The sequence below is a fragment of the Falco punctatus genome, assembly GCF_963210335.1.
Source record: "Falco punctatus genome assembly, chromosome: 14".
Taxonomy (NCBI): domain Eukaryota; kingdom Metazoa; phylum Chordata; class Aves; order Falconiformes; family Falconidae; genus Falco; species Falco punctatus.
The window spans coordinates 15,506,755-15,532,533 of record NC_137594.1 but is presented as its reverse complement, the minus strand read 5'-3'; the positions used below and the strand labels follow the sequence as shown (position 1 = coordinate 15,532,533).

General features: G+C 38.1%; 1 protein-coding gene across 1 annotated transcript in view; it reads right to left on the bottom strand.

Moving 5' to 3' along the window:
• LONP2 (lon peptidase 2, peroxisomal) overlaps window positions 1–25,779 on the bottom strand; it is a 44,479-nt gene that overhangs the window by 5,022 nt on the left and 13,678 nt on the right. Inside the window, exons 8-12 of the mRNA XM_080410872.1 lie at window positions 24,547–24,688; window positions 18,402–18,552; window positions 17,756–17,882; window positions 16,559–16,692; window positions 7,326–7,468 (exon numbers count right to left, since the gene is read on the bottom strand). Coding sequence (XP_080266998.1) covers window positions 7,326–7,468; window positions 16,559–16,692; window positions 17,756–17,882; window positions 18,402–18,552; window positions 24,547–24,688 — 697 coding nt within the window. The remainder of the gene's footprint in view (window positions 1–7,325; window positions 7,469–16,558; window positions 16,693–17,755; window positions 17,883–18,401; window positions 18,553–24,546; window positions 24,689–25,779) is intronic.

Genomic DNA, 25,779 nt, shown 5'->3' with positions numbered 1-25,779 from the left:
AACAGTTCAGAAAACAACTGTAACAAAACTATTGCAAAAACAATTTCACAGTTGCTTTGAAGGCAACTGTATCCGCTCAAACACAAAAGTGAAGCCTAAGTGATCTCTCCTTTTTTTTTTTTTTTTTTTTTTTTTTTAATGCAGCAGTAATTCTGCATTATGTGTAAACATTAATTACAGAATCAGAGCTGTATGTGGCTGCTTAGCTTAAGGCAACGGCAAACATCTGGGTATATCATTCCTGAAACCTTCCCCACCCCCAACAGTTCAATGAGACTTTTTCTCTTCAAAGGACTTCAGTCAATCCTGACCGAATGCTTACATGACTTAATCCATCTGCTAGAGGTATATTTGCCCCGACTCTGTTACTTATACGAACCAGCCAGCTTTGCTCCCAAACGTTATCTAAAAGCCCTTTTAAAGGTGGTTGCACTGCCCAAATTACTGTTGGACAATGCGCTGATTTTATTCATTGCAAACTTCTATAAAGTTTTGAATCATGAAAACACGGGTCTGCGAGCAGGCTCGACGTGAAAGAGGATGGGACATCCGGCTAACCCCCGTTAGTAATTACCAGTAGTTAAGCAAGCTCTACCCACACAAGACCATGATCTACTTATCTAAGAGTCTGCCTATGCCCAGCTACTGCTGAGAGTAAGAGGCCTCCAAACCTCACTCTCCCGTGTTAAGAGAAGGAAAGAGGCAGGATGTTTCCATGAAAGTTCCAGGTTTTGATTTTTTCTTTTCCCTTTGTCTGAGAGATTCTTTTAGAATATACAGAAAGTCCTTTTGTTTTCCTGAGCTTCAAGGAGTTGAAGAAACCCCGATGAAAGATCACACAGCTATTCAGCATGTTCTGGAGTACTAAGTTATGTATTTATTACAAGGCAGAGAAGAAATTGGATAAATTTTTACTGTGCCAGACGGTGACTAGAGCAAAAGACAAACACTCCTTTGTAAAATAAAGCGATAGGCCCGTTTCAAAATAATTTTGTCTCTTACTGAAATGCAGAATTGAAAGTCCATTTGATTAATTCCTGAAAGGGATTAATCCTTCATTAAACTGTTTAAAGAATTTAAAGAAATATTTCTTGGATAGAAAACCAGTCAAAAGGAGCCTCACAATAGAACCATACTAAAAGAATTCCAATTCTGAAATCTGCATTTTAGTTGCATTAAAATTTGCCAAACTACTTTTGTCCCTTCTAAGCGTAATTAACATTCCATTGTACCTGCAAATTCGGAGCAACAGACAGGTTTTTTTCCTCTAGCATCAACTCGTTCTGCCCTGCAGAACTTACCAGAATCTTACGCTTTCATTTTGCTTCCTTCCAAGAGTTAGCAGAGAAGTAAACTAACCAGGCTCGGTACCGACACTGAAAAGGCAAAGCTCTGTGCATGCGAAGCTGACTTGCTTTTAACCATCAGCCCAGCTGCAAAATCAGCAAAACCTGTACAGAAGGCGGTACAACCGCGTGCCTTTGGTCCAGAGGCAGAAATACCTGTACAGCCCTGCCGTGGGCTGGCCGTATTAGAAATACTTTGATTTCTAAGCTCCAAAGACAGTAAGTTACCAAGTATTCTCAGCCCCTTACTGAAACTCTGTAAGCCCACTGGAAATGCTGCTGCAAGAAGTCCCCGAGCAGTACACAGGCCTGAAGTTTTCCAAGTCAAACAGCAGCAGTGGATTACCTAAGCAGAACAATATCGTCTTCTGTGAGATTACCAGAACAAGAATTCCCTTTCTAAATGGGAGACAAACATTAACATTTCAGTATTAGGCTGAAATCCATCCACATCACAAGAAAAGAATCAAAATCAAGACCATAAAGTTGTTAACGCTCAGTTCCTCCTTCCTGTTTCACAAACAGAAAACTGCTTCCTTCGTGCCGTAAGAGTGAACAACTATTCACTCTACAGCTGCTGCCTCTAGTTACAGGCCAAAAAAAGAGTGCACATTTAAAAAAAAATAATGCTCATTTACAAACACACAAGTAGTACTACTTGTAGCTGTAGACAATGCAGATAAATGACAGAAACAAGTCTCTCATGCAAGAGAATTAGTTAATCACAGAAAAGCTTTTAAAGGCCTACAAAATGAAATTAAACATACATGCTTCTTGTTATAATTTCTGATTTTGTATTACATGCTTTGCTAAATGCTCTAATGGACCATCAAGCGCTATCATCCTGTAAGTTTGACAACTAAGATTTGAAATATGCCCCCCGCTCAGGATCACCGTTTCTTGGTTTGAGGGAAATGGGCACACGGCAGAGGCACAGTGCCGGCAGCACCAGCGCTGACTATAGCAAAGCTGCGCTGGGCCAGGAGCTCCTGGTGGACACAGCACTCCAGCTGTCAGGAGGGACAAGCAGAGCGGCCAGCGGGACTACTGCTGCACTCCTGGATCTAGCTGACCAGGTAAGGTAGTCACCGTACTTACCGCACGCTAAAGCGAAGGAAGCCACGCAGCCCCTCTCCTTGGGTCTCTTGTGGCTCTCGGTTACCTACGTGTTTTGAACGACATCCCGCCGTGTGATGTTAATAGCATAATTTAGCTGGAATGGACATTTCTTTTTCCAGCATTTACAAAAGTTGTACATAATAGAGTATTTCACTTTTACTGTATCAAAATGCCTCACCTTACCAAACGTCTTCATTTTTGTTAACATCAGTTTCTACATCCACTCCCTGTTTTATTAGTTACAGGGACTTACTCTGATTAGCTTAGCAATTGCCTAGTAACTCAGGTTAACAAAATCAATTCTTCCTGGTTACACTGAAATACCACAACACTGAAGCCTTCTCCTTTATACTTGACACAATCTTGTGTTTTGGCAACCTGTCGTGGTTTCAAACGTTTCAGCTATAACGAACAAAAGTAACCACCCATACCCTCTCCCATCCCAAAGCAGCCATCACCAGGTTTGTTGGTTCAGGGTATTTTGTTTTCTTTTCCTTTTTTTTTGGACTGGATGTTAGCATTGGCTCTAACTATATCAATTCAAAACAGTTTACAGACTAATTCCACTGTTCGAGAGCACAGGGGCAGAAAAAAGCAAACATGACTAAAGGTCAAAAAATAAATGGTTCTAAAGATTCGTCATTTATCTCAGTATAAACACATTCCTCTATCCTCGGACTAGGCAGGGACCTCCTCCTTTCGCAAGGAAGCTGAGATCTGGTAAGAGAAACCAGGCGTGTAGTAAGTGTTAATCACCTTTCAACCATCATTCTTCCCACTAACTGGCAGACTAAGAGGCAGCAACTTCTCCTGCTGTACTGCTAGAGACTGTGCGACCTCTGCTGCAGCCTCCTCACCTGAACGCCAACTGGTCCGTGTTGACAGGCATACGTACACCAAATGCCTGGCAGCTTTGATAACTGTCTTCAGAAAAGACCTCTGAAAAAAAAAATCCCTAAAAATACACACATACAATACTTAGAGGAAAGCACGTTATGTTACATTAAACGTACCTACGAAGTGTTACAGTGAGCCCCACAAGACTCAATCGCTCCTGGCACCTCTGAGTAATTTCTTCTCGCAAAAAGTCAGAGGAATTGAAATGGGAAAAAATCCTTACTTATACTTTTTAAACAACTTCAAATAAAAATGACTATTACGATCAGCTGGTGACTGGTCATGTCTGTCAGATGATGGCAAAATAGGTCACTGACCTACATGAACAGTCTTTTGACAGTTTCTCTAGGTGAGACCAACTCAGCTACAATTTAGCTGTAATCAGAGTAGATGAATAGCTGCCTGGGCACTGCAAACTAAAGTCTTAAAATTTACTTCAGTCATCTATTTTAAAATATTCAAGGTTATTAAGATCAATAAGAAGAGACATCATCCGCAAGTCTGCAGTTTTGGAGCTACTTTGGAAGTCAGCGTTAACTGACAAAAAGCTATTAAGTCACTGATTCATAATGGGAAAGGAGAACCAGTCCTAAGTTACTTGCTGGCCTCTAGCAGCTTTGTTGTCCTTCCACAGGTTCTGCCCACCTGACTGTACAAACCTTTGTTCTCGTCTACCCCCCCGATGCATTCCCTAGCAAACCACTGCAGGCAAACTATGTAACAGCAGCTTCCTTTAAGGGAAGAGGATTTCCCAGAAACATCACCGCAAGACTGATACTTCTTAGATAAAAATGCCTGTCTAAACCTGTGCGTTGTACAGGTTTTGCTTCTAGAAGATACCCTCCTTTGTTCCTTAGAATTGTGTGTCCCGTGGAATAGAGCTATTCTTTTATGGCATCTGCATTTTCATTTCCTACAACAGGTAATTTCACTGACCTGCAGCTTCTGTCACTTCAACTCCACTTACATTATGAGGACACAGACTAATTCTGAAGGGCCTTCCTGTGGTGCCAATAATGTTTTACACTTCAAACTAATGTCAAGATTATTCTTCCAAAGCATTGCTATGTGATTTATTCCAACATTTGTTCTGTAGGGTGATACGTAAGATTATTTTTCTTTGCAATAAATGAATTAATCCCGCAAGTATGGGCTGAATATTCTGCCATGCCTTTCTGCTGGGAGACCTCTGCAGAAAATATACAGGCAACACACTGAAAAGCTGAAAGCTGAATCACTTATTTTTAGGCATTCCCTGAAGGACAACAGATCAATTAAGTCACGTCATGTTTTCAGGTCTGTTTGCTCAGTCTCATCCAAGTACTGATCTGGTGGCTGCCTCCACTGTATCTTTATTTCAGCTAATTATAAACAGCAAATGCAGGTCAGAGGTGAAGCTTTAAAGGCCAGATACAGAAAGGAAGAGACACACACTGAAGACTACAAAACACTAGAAAACCAGGAAAAAACACCAGCAGCCAATCTGAGATGACTGGCATTGAGGCAGGAGTCACAATCTTCATTTGAAAGAATCTTGGGTGCACTTGAGAAAATTTAAAGGAATAATAGGTTACTTGGGAAAATTCATTAAAGCAGGAGTTACACGACTATCTGAGCAACTGACATGGAAAAAATCATAAAGTGTGTACTGAAAAATATTGACTCGTTAATAAATACAGCAAATAGTACATGAAAATAAATCCTGAGCTGCTCCAGGAATTGATGCTGTGGGGATTCATCACTAGTTCTATTTACGCACTACTTAATTTGCCTGCTAAATATGGGAACATTTAAAAAACCTTTGAGACACAGGTCAAAAGCTTCAGTCAGTCTTATTTCAGCTTATACAGGCCAGCAGACCCAGGAAATACTTATATGCATATTCATGGCAACTATTCATGGCAAACCACCCCCAACCCACCACTCATGTTATTCGTATATTTGGAACTGAGAACCACACTTTAAAAATTTTACTTGCACTACTTACTCCTGTCAAAAAAGGACAAAATAGCAGAAATTATTTGCCAACACAGCCACGCTACCAAACCTGAACGAATAATCAACTCCAGAAAAAGTTCAAAACTAGGCAGAACATCTAAGGATAGTTACATATTAGCATATTTCTTGGCCTACAATCTAATTTCTAAGAAGTATGACCAAAATTCATATTTACTTGAATTAAATCTACTCGTGACTGGGAACTAGCAGTACATTGCAAGTGACCAGAACTTTTGTACAAATTAAAAAAAATTCAATTTATTTTTTAGCACCTTTATGAAACTAATAAAGACTGTAGAAATCAGAGTACTGGCTTGATTATTAAGTTCAATTTACCACAATGGCTTTATGTGCATCTGCAGTTCAAGCACTAAAAAGCCAAAGGATCCTGCAGCAGTCTAGCTCCAAAGACCAGATGTCTGAAGTATATAACATACTTCGAAATGAAAATTCTGAAAAAAACCCACATGCTATTTTCCAGTAATTGTTTCTAAAAGTCACGTAGTGAGAAAAAGATAGGACAGACTGGGAAAAATTTCCATAGGAGTATTACAAATGATCTGATGGCTACAGTCATTCCAAACCACGCTGAAGTGCATCCACACTACCTTCCTACTTAAAATGGCCTTGAACTGTCTTGTGTGATTTTATTATTGGGTATAGTGGCTTCTGAGGGATGAAAACAAAGAAGGCAAGTTGCTTACAATACAGCAATTTGCCTAAAGAGCAATCTCTTCTAATTTCCAAAAGTAAAAAGAAATAAGTCAGGACACAAATGACCAATGTGAAAAAACTCAGCCAAGTGAGCCACCAGGTCTTCCTTGCTTCCCATTCCCCCCAGCTTCCACCAGACCACCATAATCCTCTAACACAGTCAACAGTGCTGTCACCTTTCAGTTTGTTTTCTCATTTCTGTCTCTTTATTAAGAATCTCCTCCATGATAAAACCTTCATAAGCAAAAAACTCTGTTCAGGTCTAAAAACTGACTTATTTCTTAACAATCGCTCATTTTCTCCTGCTTCCTCTGCATATTTCATCCTCAAAATCCCACCGGAGTCTTGTTCTCTCATCTAGGAGAGGATTATTGCCACAAGAAAGTTCTTAAAAGTTTGAATTCTGCCTCATCTGGTAGTTGTCCCTTGATTTCTATTTTCTCCATAACTTACTGGTTTACTGATCTCTTCTCCAGGAGAAAGACGGAAGAATTTAGCATTCCATCAACAACTGGCTTCCTGTCACAGTGTAATATATACTACTTATGCTCAATCGGTTCACCTGAAGTAAAGCGGAGAGTAACTGCAGTGTAAATGCTGCAAAGAGAATCCCAAACTAACAAACTATTTCAATTGATGGCATTTTCACAGGATGTCGCAAAATACAGATGGGGGCAAGACAGAATTCTGGAATATGCCTGCTGAGGAACAGAGCTGGTACCAGGAAGCTGGAGGTACCTGACTGATCATAAAACATTTTTAATAGCTACGAGTCACATAAATCTAAAGAATGTCTGAGAACTTCTGGTGCAAACTGAAGTGGTTTTAATACCCCAAAAACGCTGACTGGCTTTAAGGAGGTATGCGGGACAGTCCTTAAAGAGCTCCTCAGAGACAGGATTCCTGGGTTCTACTTTTGGCTTCTTTCCCAAGACCACCAAACATCCCCCAAACAAAAGCAAAGTTGTTATAAACGGAAAAAAACACCACCACATTCTTAAGCACTGCTGCAGGCATCTCTGCTAAGAGAAAGTCATGCCATTATGTTATTTATGTACCCTGAATTAAAACAAAACAAAACCTTTTTTAGGTGAAAAAAACCCCACTTGGTGGAACACAAAGAAGCAGTTCCATTACTAAAACATTTTTTAAAAAGTTAATATTGTATAAACTCAATCAATAGCAATAAAAGAGACAGCTAGTCAAACCAGACAGAAACAGGAGTCAAGCAGAAACAAATGAGGATGTTACCTCCGTATCATACATGGGTGGCCCCAGGATATCTTTTAAAGCATGGAAATCAATTAAAATCGGCATTTCAGGTGGCAGAGCCAGGTCAGCTGTGTCACTGATGGATTCTGGTTTTGCGTCTTCTGTGACATGCTCTTTGCAATCTAAGAGAAGAAAAACTAATTTAGGATTTGTAGCAGTCTTTCTTCACACAGGAATTAAAAAAAAACTTGTGACGAGAAAAATAAACAACTTAGAAATTCTGTTCATGAAAGTGGGCTTAAACCATCTTTCATAAAAATCTTGCCAAATTAAAGATGGCATCAAATTCAATTATTAAGCCTAAACACGTTCCAACTGTTCAGCAAAGATGACATTAAATCTAGAGCACTGACAGAGATGCAACTCTCTTGTTTAAATGCATTTGAAACTAGGTCAAATAGCAAAACACGTTAAGTGCATTTAGGCCTTCGCACTTTTCATCAGATTTGTGCATAAAAATAGTATTTGTAGGAGATGATCACATTTAATGTAGCATAATACAGACTCTGGAGCCGAATGTGGCAATCCTGCTGTTCTTTTTATGCACATTTACAACCGTGCTCTCTGTGGTCTCTGTCTGCAAGGATTTAAATGCGTAACTTCTGACACTAATAAGTTCTGTCAAATGGCCAGATTTACACATTGCTTTGCCACATGCCTGTGTGACTTACCGCCAGCCTGCGTTACTTTCAGTAACATCTCACTCCACAGTATCCAACACGGGCAGTGCCACTTACTGCCTGTAACTGCCTCTCTCCACACCCTGGTGCTCAGCGCCAGCTGACCAGGCACAGAAGCTGCTACACAGAGATCGCAGAGAAACCAGCTCCCGTGGGGGAGCCCTGGTGTGCTGCCTCCTTCCAGGCTGCCAGGTGGAACCACCACCCCAGCGCAGCACAGCCCACCCATACGCAGCCTGCGCAGCACATACTCCGACCTTACCTGTCCTACTTGGAGTTTTGCTTCGTGACTACTGCGGCTTTACTCCAGCACAGAATGGTTTGGGTTGGAAGGGACCTCTGAAGATTATCTAGTCCAAACCCCGCACCGCAGGCAGGGACATCTTTCGCTAGATAGGGTAGCTTAATTCACAGAATTGACATCCCTTGCTTGTTCAACAGCCGGTTCAGAACACAGCGTCCACAGTCTTTGCGCGGGGGGAGAACCTCAGACAATTTTGGTGTAACATATTTATCTGCAATTTCAGTGTAACATCTTCATCTATGGTTTTTGTTTTGAAATACTGCACTCACACAGGGCTCTGCTCTTTTCTTTGTTGGGCGAGGTATTTCTAAGGTGCCTTGATCAATAACAACTAAAAAAAAATAATCCTCAAAGATCAAATTATTAGGCATTTTCAGAAATACCTACAGATGTAACATACCCTTCAGGAAGGGCCACAAAACCCAGTTAGCCTGACACATTTGAATGCAATATACTTAAGTATCATCAAGAAGGGATGACATAATTAAAGCAGTAAGTTATGGATTCAAAAGTGTTCTCCTTCCTTCCTCCATTTGCAGTATGATTGTATTTCTTACCTACACAATTGTTTCCTTTGCAGAATTTCCTTAAAACTTCTGTTTCCTCTACAAATGTGTTTCCTATACAAAAGTGAACTGTAATAGGGATCATATAAATATCAAAGCCTCAAAATTGTTTTAAACCAGACTACACAGCCGGTTGTTTGCACGAATAAGCTCAAGAACTTAAACATCATTTGTATTGGGCCTACACTGCACATCTACTTAAGCAACCGTATGCAGAAGGAAAATGTAAGCAGGGAATCATTTCCCCACAGAATTTGATCCAGATGCATAAGGCTCATTACCATTTTGTCAAATGCCCTAAGCAACATTTCAGTGAAACATATATCAGAGAAATGAAAAATACTTGAACAATCCAGATGTTTCTAAGGTTCCATGGCAGTTTTATGGCAGTGCCTCCCTGCCCTGAGGCTGCCATTAAGAAAATCATTGCACACATACATGTAGTGAAGGTATTTCTTCTCACCCCAAAAACACAAGCCTAAGATACATTTAAAGCAATGGTCTACATTACCCAGGAATATATCCTGAGCTTCAAGACTTCTGCACCACTTTTTGGGAAATTACCTGCTGTTGCTTCCTTTCTTTGAACTCTTCTTTATTTTTGAGAAAAAAAAAAAATGTCTTCCTTTGCCTACTAATGCATACACAATAAATGAAGCTCCAGGAATTTAAACAGTTATAGAAAAAACACAAATCACTGATCTAATCTATTTAATATAACAGAGGTGTTCTGTGCTGCAAAATTCTCAGAATGGATGCAAAGAGAACGTCTCCTTTCACAACACACAAACTATCCTTTTGTAAATCCTGATATACAAAAGCCTTTTTACAGTTCATTTTGTTGCACTGCAATTCTCACTAATGCCTTCATACAGTATCAAGGAAAACATTCTACATCACGATTACCATAATAACATCAACTCAGCTTTCATTCAGGACTCAAATCTAATAGTTACTATCCAACAACCACTAATCTGTCCATTGTACAACTCATTGCTCCATGCATAAATCCCATTCCTTTACTGTAAACACTGCCTTAGTCGGATGGCCCTCCTGTTGTTCCAGCGTGTCTCTATATTTTTGTTGAGCTACTATTTCTGTACATAATAAATTCAAATACTAGCAAGTCTAGAAAATGTCACCCTGCATGCTATTCTTGCAACTCAGACTGCAATTTCAACGCAATGGATCTTCAAAACTTGTGTAATTTGATATGACAATTCTTACTTTAAAACAAAACTGAGTTTAAAAATAACTGGGTTTGTTCTGTACCAAGATTGTACTACCTAACACACACAATTCTCCATTTCTGCTTGCTCTTATTTCATCTAGCTCTACATACACAGCTGAAGGAGACAGACTCTCATAAACAAATCAGTAGGTAATTTTTGAGGCCACCTGCCCTATTAAAAGAACCAGAAACTCTTTCTTTGAGTTTATATAACCTAATGAGTCGCCCCCATTTTATAATCTGTAACAACAACAAACTCCAGGCTTTTTCTAAAAATATTAACCTAAATCCCAACATTATCTATTTTTCTATAAAAGCATACAGTGATGTTCCAAAATATAATTACAAACATGAACTTTTTCTTTGAAGGAAAAAGCCATCTTCTTTCGTCACCTTTATAAGAAGTGCTGACCACGGAGAATCTATAAAGACGCAAGTAATTAAGATTTCCATTAATGATGACAAATACGTGTTACCTACCTATTTCAGAACAGCCATAAACCACAGTACAAGTTAAATGACACATTCACGTTACCAGAAACAGAACTTTTTGTTAGAACAACAGCTGGATCATCTTACATTTTGAGTTCAGTTGCAGAAATAAGCTATGAAGTCAAAGTGCCCTTAAGAGAGCTCCACACTGCACTGGAGGAACCACCTGCAATTTACTATTACATTACTGCTTAAACAAAAGCAGCATGGTAATGAGTTGTTTTGACATTTAAAAATTGGAAAAGAATAACAAAAAAAATCAAGCAACACCGCCCCCCCCGGCCCCAAACACCCCTCCATAAAAACAAAAACAAAATTCAAAAAAGGATGAACCAACAAAAAAAAGATTATGTTTGCAAATTTTTAAGAGCAGAATCTGCAGCTACTCAGCAAAGATCACGACAATGTTCCTCAAGAATCTGCCTTAGCAAATTCCCAAAACAAAATCTTGCATGTAAATACTGGATTTGTAAGAAAATGGACTCCTAAGAAAACATACTGATAATGAAATGCTACATATAATTCAGGATTTAATCTAAAAAGGAATTCCATAGCAGAAAGACGAAGATTCAAGAATTTAAGACTGCTACTTTCTTCTAGAGGTATTATGGAAATGAGTGAATAAAAAAGCCTAAAACTTTCTCAACACGTAGCAATTTCTCAGCTCCTCACAAACCAAACTTAAATTAAACACTAGTAATACATAAGTCTTAGAGATTTCTAGCCATACTTACTGGCCAAGATATAAGAATATAATAGAAACCTCAATTTTTTACACAGCTTTTAACATAACATATCCTCTTTTGCCAAATTGCTATGAAGAGGTATATGAAAGAGCATAAGCATGGAAGAAGAGGCTTCAAGTGTGCAGGCAATTAAAGGGAACATAGCGTGTTCTTTTTTCTCACCTGATTTACTAGCAGATGCTTCAGCACACAACAGACCAACCTAGAATTCTTTTAACCCCTCCAAACTAGCAAACTCACTCTGCAAAACTACATTGAGGTAGGAAAGGATGGGATTGCCCTTGTGGACAAGAGTCCGCATTCAAAGCCAGGCATAACATGAAACTACATCTTAAAAGCAACTTTCCATCGTTCAACTTAAATTTTATGCACTAGGTACTTGGGAAGTGTTACTTTCAGAACAGTTCCTTTCCAAAAGAAAATACTTCCTGGGACCTCAATTCTACTAAACACTTGTATACTTACAATTTAATGCTATGCCTATTTTTCCCCCCCAGGATCAGAAAATTTCTCTTCTCACAAAATAATTCCGTTCCAACACTTCTGATCTTCAAATACACATTGTTATTCTAGAACTTCAATTTCAGGTTTTCATGCAAGAATATTTAGATAAATTAACATGATAAAAAATAAGTTTGCATATAAACCCAACTCTTCATAACATTTATGTCTCTTTGGCCTAAAAGAGCAAAGACATTCCAAACAATTTTTAGAAAGAACCACATATTACTGTCTGCAGAGCTGATAAGTGTACTAATGCTGGCACAGCTGAGCTCAAACTTGAGTGCCTACAGTCATACCACCGTGGGATTTATTCTGATCAGATTTCATCAGCTCATTTCCCAGTGCTATGGGAGATCCCGTGCTGCTGGAAGTGCTGAGTTTTAGCTATAACATAGAACAGGTCACTTTTTGCATGAGTAGTGACGTTAGCCTAGCTATTAAAGCTCTTATACATACTAAAAATAAGCACACACCCCCCAAGTCATGCATAATAAAAGTTTTGTGAATAAAATGCATTAAGCCCAGGTTGGGGGAGGGAGAATAGGGTCTACATGTTTCAGTTCACGTTGACCATTTCAGTCAAACTTGCATTTAAACTCAAACCCAAGGGTTGTTTCCATCCACAAGGAGTAGAACAAACTGTACTGTATTACTGGGTTATGTGAATATTTAAGTACTTCCAAAGCCTTGGTTTCAACATGGATAGAATCCTCCTTTAATCACTTTTAGTTATTACATAGTACCTGTCCTAAACCTCCTTTCAAGTCTGAATTAGACAAATCATTTTTCACTCTGGGTTTCAACTGCTGTATCATGATATGATGTGCACAGTCGCTGCATTGTATTCTCAAGGCAGTTGCACTAAAATAGAAGGAGAGTTTCACATATTTTTGTGACTCCTAGAATTTCTTCTAGTGTCAAAGACTAGATTAATGTCTCATAAATCTTAGATAGTGTTTCAGTAAAATATCAGATAGTGTTACTGTACAGGAGGATGACTCCCTGGAGAGGTCTGAAAAATTACTCCATTTGTTTTTGCTGAAGTTCACTCTACAAATTCAATGACTGACGCAAACTAAAACACTCCTCCACTTGCCAACTTCATCATAAAGCTCTGGAGTCAAAGGAGCGAGCAAGGCAATACAAAGCTGCCACTGTATTTCAGTCATGCATTTTTGGAAAGTGCTAAACACGGCTTGACAGCATATCTCCTAGCATCGGTTGTGCTATGGCAGGTATCCTCAATTTTTAGAGCCTACTGTCAAACAGTGCAAAAAAGTCTGATGCTTACAAAGCCTTGAAAACAGATGCTCCTCTGAGGTAAAAATCTGATTTACTCAACATAATGATGGAAATTTTGTGGTTCTACCACCTAATGGCTTTCAACTTATATTACAAACCCACAAGCCAGAAGGCACTCAGCTGAATAAACACAATACGCACCATGTCACTATTCTGATACGCTACAAATCATACAAATTGTGCTTTAGCAAGTCAGAATCTACAAAGCAAGCTTGTAACTTGCTCTCTCTTATTCACAAGTCATGACATATGAATGTACTAAATGTAGTCTCAATCCCACACTAGTAACTGACAAATGTGTAAAGCAAAAATGAATTATAGGTCTTATACAGATAAAGGAAAAAAAATAATCAAGAAATAATTCTAAATGAAACTATTAAGAGACAACTTGATTAACTATTCTTCCAGAGTCATTCATTATATGAAATAAAAATTAATCATCACTACTCACAACTGCACAAATGTCCACTAATCAACAGGAAAAAAAATTATTTCCAAAGATATAAATATAGGCTACATCCCGTTATTTGCGTCAACTTCCAAGAGTCTGGGGATATTTCTGTGTTTTGTTTTAAATACTTGGTTGTTTCCAACAGACTGAATGAAAACTAAACAAAATATTTTTTAAAAGGGTGCTGCTCTCATACATTCCCAACAAGTGACAATACTCTGCTAAAAATACAGCAGGGTATAATCACATTATTAGTACAAAATAAAACACATTTTGCAGACTGCACAATTCTACACATGCCTTCATACTACTGAAGTTTAACTATAGAACCACCTGTGCCTTGGACTCCTTCTATTAATACAGCTTTTTCTTATGCACAGTTTCAATTCCAGAAGTACAAAGGCAACTCTTCATAGCTCATTTCTTCTGGACTTACTCCAAATTGTGTGTCAAGCTAAAATGCTAGCATTTTGCCCTCTTTTAAAGCACTTAGCTTGCTGTTTTCACTTAGCTTTGGTAAAATGCAAGTCCAGCACTAATTTTAACAGTGTAAATATCTAAGTTGCAAGTCCAGTGCTAATTTTAACAATGTAAATACCTCCCTCGCTGGATTGCGATGTCTAATACAGTTCCTTTTTGTTCTTTGCTTTAATGGCAAAACGTTTTCTTCTTATAGTATCGGTAGTTGTGCTCTGAACCTACTTTTTATTTCTTTTATCAGAAGGCCTGAAGAGCAGAATGACACACTTTATTCAGCAATCACATTAGACCTTTAAAGCACATTTTAGATACACTACCCTGCAGTGCAGAGAAATATTTTAAAAATATGACTTGTCAAAACTACTATCAAAAAAAGTGACAGTAGCAAAGGCTTCTGATACTGCTTGATGCTAGTAAGCCTGGCCACCACAGCCCAAAGGCTCAGGGTTCTGGTTCAAGAGCAAGTTAAGGTATCACAGAAACGTCGACAAACTCAGTGTTCGACTTCAGAAAAAATACATCCAGCACAGAAGAGAGAAGGTAGACAAGACGCACATGATATAAATGGAAAGCATTAATAAATACATCTTTAAAGCTCTTCCTTTTAATGTAGATGGGACAACTCAAACTGCGCAGTCATTCACACATGCACAGCCACTGCTACTGCGACAGTTCACTTTCCTTAAGCCAAACTTAAAGAAAGTTCATTTTCTAAGAAAATCCGCTTAAGAGAACACCGATTTGTAGACCAAATTCAATCTGCTGACATTACAGCTTCCACAGGCATTATGGTCTTAGAAAACTCTGCAAGGTGAAAGATGATTTAATTTTCAGATGGGAAATAGTGAGTTAGGGAAAAAAAGCAAGGTAAAGTTGAAAGACCATCAATAAACCGATTTCCAGAGACAAATTACACAAGTTTTTGCTATGGGTAAAACTCTTCTTCATTTACTCTTCTAATTAGTACCACTGTTTGTATAAATACTGGTTTTATTTCCTCCCCCAGGATTTACTCTCTGAAAGGAGGAGGGGCACTGTTCAGGCTTGTACACTGCTTTATTTTAAAGGAACAGGTAATAAGTCTCCTTACTTGTCCTCTAAACCAGTCCAGAACTATTCTAGTTCTATACAGATGTTAAAACTTAAAGTTTTTTTCCACATTGGCTAAGTTGTGCAGTCTTTCACAACATCAAACCAACAGGGGTCCGTTTAGCATTTTAAGTTTGTGAGTATTCTGCAGCAAAAGCAAGCAGCCATTCTGCAGGTTTTGCTTTCTGGTGTCCTCTGGCACAATTGTTCTCTGACAGACTGGCAGCGTTTCTTGTCAGAAAGTGTCACCTGGACTCATTGCAGTCTTTAAAAAACAAATAAAACACCCAACACCCTGCTTGCTGGATTTTACTGAGACTAAGGACTACCCACATTTTAGAAGTTCAACTTCAGGTTCAGATTCTGTCCTTTCCCATTTCTCATCTACCCTGCACTGAGGGCTCCTGCAGCATCTAGTGCTGCAACGAGCGCTCTGAAGCCTCCAACAGAAAACCGCTGTGTACAGCGAGATCCTGCATCAGCAACTGGCTGGAATAAAAGCACAGTTGCCTATGCTTTGCGTGGTATGTTTCACCAAACTCAGCACGGATGTTCATTTTTATTAAAGAGAACATTAATTTGGGGATGAAAAAGGGAGCAGTCACCAGCTGCAAGTTGCACATGAACTGGGTTATGGGCCTGACATCTTACTTCCCTCCTTCTATTTCAAGACTAGCAAGAGGTCTACGTTTACTGGTGAAGAAGTTACCTGAGTACTTTTGCTGTTTGAGAATTTTATGTTTAGGTTTCATTCTGTCTGCTGGATAACTGGGAATAATTGTCATTATTGTCTGTATACATGGGAAACAAGAACAGACTTACTGAAGTCGACAAGTTACCAAAGCTCCAAGAGGCTTAGAATAAGTGCAGTCTTAAAAGGCACATAAAAAGAACCCCTAAACCTTTCTAATTTAAAGCTCTTAAAGCAGACATTTATTTTAGAGTACAACAAAATTACTAGATTGAGTTCTGAGCTGGTAGAGCATGCATAGCACAGTTAAAGAATCTTTTAAAATACAATAACTAAAGCCATGCTTAGTCTTTCATTAAAGGAAAAGAAGTGAAAGATTTGCATAAAAAAGCCTAGGAAGACATAGAAACATACACAAATCATAACTGCGTACCTAAGATATGAAACAGATCCATTGCACTTCTCAATTACCAGCCCGGTAGGCTGAAATTACTTATGTCCCAAGCCATAATTCAGCATGACTCGAAGCATGCATAATAAGAATGTTACTCTATTTGCAAAGCTTTTAAAAACAGCCCTTAAAGATGCATAAAAAGGGAGAAAAAGTTGATAAATCAGCTTCCTAAAGACTATATTAGAATTTTCCTTTTTGATAAAACATGCAAAAGATACACACCTTCTCCTTCACCCACTTCAGCACGATCTGGCTTTGTTTCTTTGTGCTGTCCCTCTGCCACTTTCACCGCCACGGCTCTGCAAATAGCTCCCAGCTTCCGATCCAGAGAACGGACTCCTGCCTCCCTAGTGTATCTAGCATAAAGAAAATTATTTTACTGGTGAACATTCTTTCTAAGAGAGGTTTCTTTTAAATAATCACACTTTCGTTTTTAAATACATCCAAATAAAATGATATTTGAAAGGCAGTGAGAGCCTGGACTACTCGAATAAACCGGAAAAAAAATGTCATGTGCTTTATCAAAATAATTGTGGTTTGCTGATAAAATTGTAAAGACACACAAACAACCAAGTGGAAAGAAGACATGATTAACACCTGGTGCCAAACCTTACTGAAATGCTAAACAATGCTCCAACAGCACTGAGCTCTTCACAGATGCATAAAAATTATAAGGAAGAACTATTTTAAAACTCAAAATCGAGTTCACTGAAAGTTGAGGAACTGCCTGCAAAAGAGTATTTTCTTTTAGTTTACAAATTAAAAAGAAACACCAGACAGTAACACTCACTAAATGCCAAAATGCTGTTCCTGGTCATAAAATACTTCAATTCACTGAACAGCGATACACTTTTTCCATTGAAAATGAGCTAGTTTCAAGTCCAAAAGATGTTGTGATCAATATCTTTGCTCTCACATCCAACAAAAAAGTAGTTCTAATTAACACAAGCTATTTAACACACACCCCATTTAATTTTTTTAACCCAATTCCAGTTTGTAGACAAACGTGGTCTATCAAAATGCTAATTTCCATTTTTTGTATGAAAACGACAGAAAAGAAACGTCATTTTTTACAATAAAGGTTGTCTGCTGCCACCATAGCTTCGCACACTGAACACGGCAGCAATACTAGCTTCAAGTGTTTCCATTTATTCATAGCGCCTTGCCAATTGTGTCAGCAGAACTGACGGTGAGCCACACGCAGAGCCGGAGCAAGGAATTCTCTAGAGAAGGAAGGATGATTTAGTTTAGACAGCAGAGCCAGACAGAGCTCAGGAAAGAGCAATTCCATAAATTAGCAGTTGTTGAAATTCTGAAGCTATTGAGGCCAACAGATCTTAGGTTATCACTTCATAAATGATTTACTAGTTACCAGAAAAAATAGTTATTAAAACTTAAAGCAGTGAATAACAGATTTACCTGGTAATTATGTCCAAAGTGGTTACTTGTGGGATCTGTATTTGCTGTGGAGTCAGGCCATGTTGTTCAAGCTGTTTAGGAATCAAGTGTCTATGTGCAATTTCAATTTTTTCTTCTTGTGTGTATCCTTCAAAAGAAAAAGCGTATGTTTACTCATCTTTTTCCTTATACGCTACGATACAATCAAATTTCTTACCATTTTTAATCCTACCTGATTGAATTTAACAAAAAAAAAAGCCAGCTATAATTTAAAAGGCTGTTGGTATGAGACTTTGTGGTTATTCATAACTTCATGTGATCAAGAGGAATAGAATTTTAGTCTTTCAGAGATCTCTTTCTTTATTGGACTCTGTTACAAAGATGCATCAGCCAACAGCCAGTTAGAATACAAACACATCAATTAGTGAAAATTACACAATGTACCTCCGTATACCTGGAACTGAATTTTCTCAAGTGCAATGCTAAATTTCATTCTCATGGCAGAGGCCATAGTGGAGGCATCTTGACAATGTTTTAACGATTCTGGCTGTTCAGTCTAGTTTCCCGGCAGGCCTACCCTAAAGAACTGCTTTTCATTTCAGGAAAAACACCCCAACATCGTTTAAGGCCTTGCAATAGCCATTTAATGAAAACACTGTAGCGTTACCTGGAACTCGAATAATTTCCATTCTGTCCAGCAGAGCAGGTGGGATGGTAGCTGTTGTATTGGCCGTAGCTATAAAAAGGACTTGGGACAGATCAAAGGCTACATTTAAGTAGTGATCAGTGAAACTGTGATTTTGTTCTGGATCCAAGACCTTCAACAAGAAAGAACACAAAATCGATGCAGTCGCTCAATGAGAAGTAACTAAAATATGCACATTTTTATTATATTTATTTGGATCTGTCAAATCTGACTTTACATTCATAAAATGAGTTACGAATATTAATAAAGCCTGACCTTGAATATCCTGCCTTGTTCCAATTACTCCGTAACTACATTCCACACCCCATGCAAAAAAAAAAAAAAAAAAAAAAAAAAAAAAAAAAAATTTCCCCATTAGTTCTTTTTACCCTTTTCTAAAGATGGCTGCAGCATTTCTCCAGTCATCAAGTACCTCCTGTAAGCTAACTCCACGACCTTTCGCAGATGGCAGAGTGGCCCTTTCAAGGACTCTCAGCACCCTCGGAAAAGCAGTCCATGCGGTCCCATGGACTTGTATAATTCTCTCAAGTAATCCCTAACTCCAACTCTCACCTGCTGCTGGTAGCTCCTCCTGCTCTAAGCACACCAACCTGAGAGATCTCATCGTGAAGACCAAGGGGAAGAACACAGATTATTGTAGCCTTATCTGCCCCACTCATTCAGCTTTCTCCAGCTGTTTACTACTAACCTAATCGTAGCTCTTCTTACTACCCATGACATCCCATGCAAGTCTTGACTCTAGGGGAGCCCTGGCTTTCCCAACACAATCTTTGCATTTTTGTTTTTTCCCCAAATTTTGCAATTAAAAAATGGAGACAAAATTAAACAAGCACTGAAGAACGACACCACAGTCTGACCAAACTAAAAAATTTACTGCACAGAGTAGAACTATGGCTTAAATAACAGCGTTGTCTTCCTATTGCTTTTAGTACTATTTATGTGTGCATATTTAGTACTATTTATGTGTGCATATATAGCAGGCGCATATATTTAAGCTATTACTTGAATAAGCTGTTTTTCTGCATTAGGTCATAAATAATCTATGTGGATCGCAAGTGTACTAAGGTGCTGTCTTGTGGGGCTTTTTTAACAGTACTGAAAATTGGAAGTTCATTGTACATGGCAATCTACACTTTGCTTCTACATCACCACCCGTGAACCACCTCCATTCCACCCCACCTTGACGTACGGCCACACTTTTCCTTCCCAAATGATGAATTACCTATGCTACACCGGCATGGAAAATTCTCACTTTACAAATAACGGGACCTATGCATCTCCTGAGAAATAGCGCCCTGCTGTCAAAATAATTCATCTGCCTACACCCAAATGAATGCGCCCCTTGTCTTGGCAACTTGAACTATAGCCAAGAACAGTGCTGATAATTCTAAAAAATGGAATTTGGGCACTTCTTAGTTGGTTATGAAAGAAACGATTCTGAATTTTCACTACTCTTAAATTCTGTTCAGTCTTTGAAAAGTTAAAAATCTTTAGAACACAAGTTTTATGATCACAACAAACCAGCAAAATACTTTTTTTCACAGAATGCCAGAAACAGTGCTGAACTTTTTTAAAAATGAACAACTTCTGATTTATTTTGAAGTACTCCACAGATTTGAGACTACTATTTGGAAATGTATTGCAGCTGTAATAAAACAAAAGTTATATGTTCCCCTTAATAGTGAAATCTTAAAACATACTGAGGCATATGCCTAAATTCTAAAACTACAGTTGGAACTCGGTGAATGCCATTGTTCATTGGCTATAAGCTATTCAAAGCTTTGCTGCTTACCCTCTCCAGCAAGCAGCTGCTATCATTTACTCCATTCTTTACCGAGGAAGGCAAAGGCCTTGAAGTATCCTGACTAGCCAAGTACACTGATGCATAATTCAATCAGTTATAGATGTTTCTTACCTCCACTAATCCTACAAACTAGCCCTAAAATGTAAGGGGACTCAACAACAGGCAGTGTATCCAGCATAGCATCTACAAACTGTCTTCAAAGAAACCAGATCTACAGGAAATATTAGTCTCCCATTCAAAGTCCACTCTTGCAAAACTGATTTAAACAGCAAATCCTAACCCAATTTACCCTTCTTTTTTTCAACACTGGTAACACAGTATTTCCCATCTACTAGCTGAAGCACTTGCAACTACTTCCAAAGATGCTGAAAAACGATGTATTCTCTCAGACCAAGTTGTCGCATTTATCTTAAGTGCATGTTTTTCTCTCCTTCTAGTCTGCAACTTAAGAATCCTACTACGTGGTAAACTGATGTTTACAATATTATTTACAAAGATATATAAAATACTGATGCCACACTCATGTGCAAACAATGAGCATGTATCCAATAGAGGTAAAGGAAACTAGTCAAACCCAACATAGATTATATCTAAAAACGTGAATTATCTGAGATACAAGGGCTACAGTTTCTCTGGACTAATAATTCTTTGTCGTGGTAACAATTTCTTAGAATAAGACATAAAACAGTATCATGCCTATATGCATTTTCCAAAGCAAATAGAACTACTCTTCAGCTAGGTATCCGTGCTAAAGGTCAAGTTCAAAAGTTTTCAAAGATACTCAACTAATACAAAATTATCAAGTACAAAAAGAACATTCAGTGAACAAAACAACGTGGTTAATTTATGGCCAACAGCTCACAGGCATACAAAGGCTTCTCTGTACCAGCTTTTTATTACCACAAAATCCAGAATAAGTTCCATTAACATTTAATTGCCTGTCTATGCTCCTGGTCTAATTTCCCTGCATACAAATACTCACTATCAGGCACTTGGATCGATTTCTGTTTTCTTCTGTTTTAAACAGAGGTCATCTAAATTTAGACTAAAATATTCCCTTGTTGATGAACAGTAACTGGAAATAGGAAGACATTCTGTTTTGCTTAAGCAACAACTCTGCAGAAGCACTAGAACTAAACACATATCTGGCAATTATAAAACATCAAGCTTTGCTTCCAAGCTTACAGGGTATAGCAATTTTCTTCTTGAACATATTCTATGGTAGACAGTCAGTGAGAATTTAACACACCTACACATTAAGGAAAAAAGGATGTGTCTTTTATGTTTAATGACGGCACTTACCAAACAAGCAGCAACAGTCTGAAAAACAAACGTGCCATTTAGGTGACCACTTACTATTGTTTGCTCTCCAACATAATAGCCACCTTTGCTCATTCCAGATGGACTTTCCAACAAGGTAAACCACAAAAAGCAGATGAAAATTAAGCTGTTACGTCCAGGCATGACTTCTCCATTAGAAGAGGTAAAGCACCTGCTTCAGGATGTTTAGACAGCAGTAGAGAGGTATACAGATCTCACATGGGAGCAGCCCAGACATGGTTAATAGGGCAATTACTTCTCCAGATGCAACTAATGGTCAATTAGCAATGACTTACATGAAGACTGCTGCCCCAGCAGACAGTTGGAAGCTAACCTGACCAGTCTCAGCTGGAAAAACCCATGGCAGGAGCCGAGTGGAATATCACTGAGAATGTGGTTTTAAAATGAGGAAAACAGAAACATCCCAAAGTAGCAGCAAAGCATAAAAAATTCAAACACAAATAACTAAAAAATAAATTAATTTCATTTACCATCACACACTTGACATGACAGAAGAACAGAAATGCTAATTCTCTATTGCAAAACAAGGTATGAAAAATAAATTAAAAGAAGAGGCAAAAGTTGAATAAATTAACACTATTAATGTACAGATCTGGATTCATGATTGGAACACTTCCAAAAAAGGTTACGATCTTTTCAAGAAATGCCAAATAATTGCTTCATTACTAATTTTGACTGCCTGGCAAACAAGTGTCAGCTAGCTAACAAAATTTGATTCTCAGGTATTTTTTTCACCCATGCATTGACAAGATGTAGGCCAACTTAGTTCAATATCTAAAGGAGAAATGACAGAAGAAATAGCAATCTCAGAAACAGAGCTCATTACCATTAACAGCAAAGAGTAAATAAAATCCTGTAAGTGAAAAGTACCAAGGAAATGTGTTTGAATACTTGTGACACTCCCCTACTTTTTCTTCTGGCACTTAGAAACTTCTCATGCACCCTAGAAATGTGTACTACACACAAGTACAGGACCATAACTATAATTTTTAAAATTTTTAAAATCTTCACCTAGAAAGGTGAAGCCATGGCATCTTCCATTATTTAAATTATTAGTAGTTCACGTTAACATGCAAAGATCAAAACAGAGCTCTCAAACCACTGCCTGTTCATACACTGATTTTCAAAGAACTAGTTGGCCTTGTCAAAACAGTAATTTTACACTCTCTAGCAGGAACAAAATAATGACATTTGTAGAAAGTCAATTGACATTTCATTTGCAGAAAGTCATACAGCATAGAGATGAGCTCATGACACCTTAAGTAGCATTTTTCATATTCAGATCACTGTATTAAGCACTGTCAGTCAAAAAGAGCCATCAGAATGACACTAAGTAAATATCACCAGAACCACTTTCATCCCACCTACAACTACTCAGCTACAGAAGTTACCACACCTTAAGCCTGACAACTGAGATGCTTCTAGGATTATGCCCTAAATCATTTCAGTGAAAGTGAGCCAGGCTAGCTCAAAAAATTTGGACAAATATTTTTTATTAACCCAACTACTTTTGACTGAAACAGGTAAGGAACAATCACGGAAGTAGTTCAGCTGAAACAGTGATAGGATGGTAGCCCCTACAGCCAGAGCAAACATAGGAGATGTAGAGAGTGTAAAATACAGCAGTATAAGGAAATTCTAAGTGTGCATAACACCAAAACCATTAAGCATGCTAGTGCTACATCTGCTCCGGACTACCTCAATTGTTTCAGCCTAACCCAGCCTTGCTGTGCCATTACGTTCCTTGTTCCCTCCTTCCCTCATCATCAATGCCAGCACAGGAAGATGTATACAGCCTTCTGCAGTAAGATGCCAGAGCAGGGAAATGCTCTTTGTCACTTCCCCCTACCTGAGGAGATGGCTCCTTCCTCTCTTCAGCAAATGGCTAGAAAAAAACCGCTGAATATGCAAATCAGTGGAATGAGGAATCGTACTGGGATATCATCATGTGTCATACTCCAGAGAAAAAAAGGGTTCTGGCAACTCATCACTGCTCCCTGCTACAGACTCCTCTAACAGATGAAGCCTGCAAGGCCTAGGTCTCAATTCATCTTCTTCGCAATCGCTCAAGTTTTAGCCTCCTGAAATCCCAACAACTAACCTAATAAATAACATCTCAACAGTTGATGGATTTACAAAATATTCCAACAGTATCTTGTTCACCAAAGTCCTTACTTGTGTCTCCCAGATTTTACTTGTGTCTTTAAGCAAGTCAGCTTTAACACCTCTAAATTCTCTGTGATAAAATAACTGCACCACATGCTTCAAAATTGGATTCATTTATATCTTGGTCTGAGTCCCAGAATTTCAGAAAAAACACACTTAACAACTGACTCCCATGGAAAGCAAACACTCACCACATCATAATCAGTCAAGGAATGGGGATCTGTGACTTAAATTAAAAACTTAAGTTCAGAGAATTACAATACTAATTGAAGAAATGCTGCTAAAAGTACATGCAGCTATTCCATATTACATGCTAGGTAAAACGCTCAGCTCCAACATAAGCTTGTACCATCAAAAGCTTAAAAAATATACCCAAATTGTTCCAAGAAAGAAAGGGAAACCTTGGAAAAGTCCAGCTACCGTCTGGCTCTCTAAAGCTCTTTCTTATAACTAACAGCATTTGGTCACTAAAAAAAAATCAACGTCTTGAAATTCCCCAAACAAGTATTAGGGCTTGAACAGTCTTTAAATATAGAAAACGCTTAGCAAAAATACATCCTTGTGTTTAAGTGCCGATCACTTTGGTTAAATATATCTTACTTGGCATACTATAAAGGCATTTGTATTGTGCACAACTGACAGAAATCCGCCGTCAAAACATAGTAGCTAGTACTTAAATAAAAAAAGCTGACACTGTCAGGCTATCATTTGTCCAGTGAAGCTTCGTATCTATTCCAGTATTTTAATTATTTTTTATTACAAAAGAAAGAATGCTTGTAATTTAACACCACTTACCTCAAGCAAGGCTGCTGCGGGATCCCCCTGCAAGCTCTTCCCCAGTTTATCAACCTCATCTAACAGGAATACTGGATTGTTAACCCCAACAGTCTTCAGTCCATTGATTATTCGGCCAGGCATACTGCCAACATAGGTGCGCCTGTGAAAAACAAACGTATATGGGGAGAGAGGGGCCAGACACGTAACAGAAGTAGAAACATAAAAAATAAAGGAAAACATAAGAGTAAGCAGCTTTGTAACTGTTCTTGCTTTTTTGCAAATCTAGTTGATAAAAATATGGAATATGCATCTGAAATAATACAAGCAATTATCAGCAGATGAAAATTCCAGTTCCATGGTGCACGAGTTGGTCTGGAAAGATAAAACATACGCATTAAAGTTTATCTACATTTTATGGTTTGCAGGCATTTTACATGATCCAGTACAAGCATCCTTGTACTGTATGAACAAGCAGAAGCAGATTTGTGAATCTCATTAATAGTAACATTTTAATAAGGATGATACTGGGGTTTTGTCATCACAAAAGAGTTCACACAGCATGTTACAAATTAGGATAAAATTCCAAATATGCTGAATTATCGATGTTCCCAGATACACATCATACATTAATTAATACAAAAAGTAATTGTATTTACTATGACACTTCAACATGAAATGAAAAACTAGAACAGTGCAACAGAACAAGGAAGTTATGAGTCTGAATTTATTCAACAAAGGTAGAAAAAACTTTTCTACACAATGCAAAAGCAACTACATTTTACATGCATATTTATTCTTTCTTTGCTGCATTTATTACAGCCTTTTTTGCTTGTGCCATAACTAAACAAAATAATATAATTAAGAGTGTGAAGTGCTGGTCACTCACTCAAGAAGACAGAGGCACATAAAGTGCTGAATTACAGTACCTACCTCATGACCCTCACAAAGCAGATATGCAGAACAGGCCTGCTTTGCCATATGATCTGTTTTAATACGGTCCAAAATAAACAGGATGACATTTAAAAAGACAAAACCAAACATACCACGGGAGTAATTTCAAAAGATGCTAGAGAAGACTTTAAATATAAAAAAAACACAACAAAACAACTCAAACCACACGGCAATAGTGTTAGTTCCACGTAACGTTTAACCACTGAAGGAAAAAAAATGCAGTTACTGTATTTAATTCTAGATCTAGGCAAAAATAAAAGCTTTTAAGATCTTCTAAATAGCCAGAATTGCAACAGAATT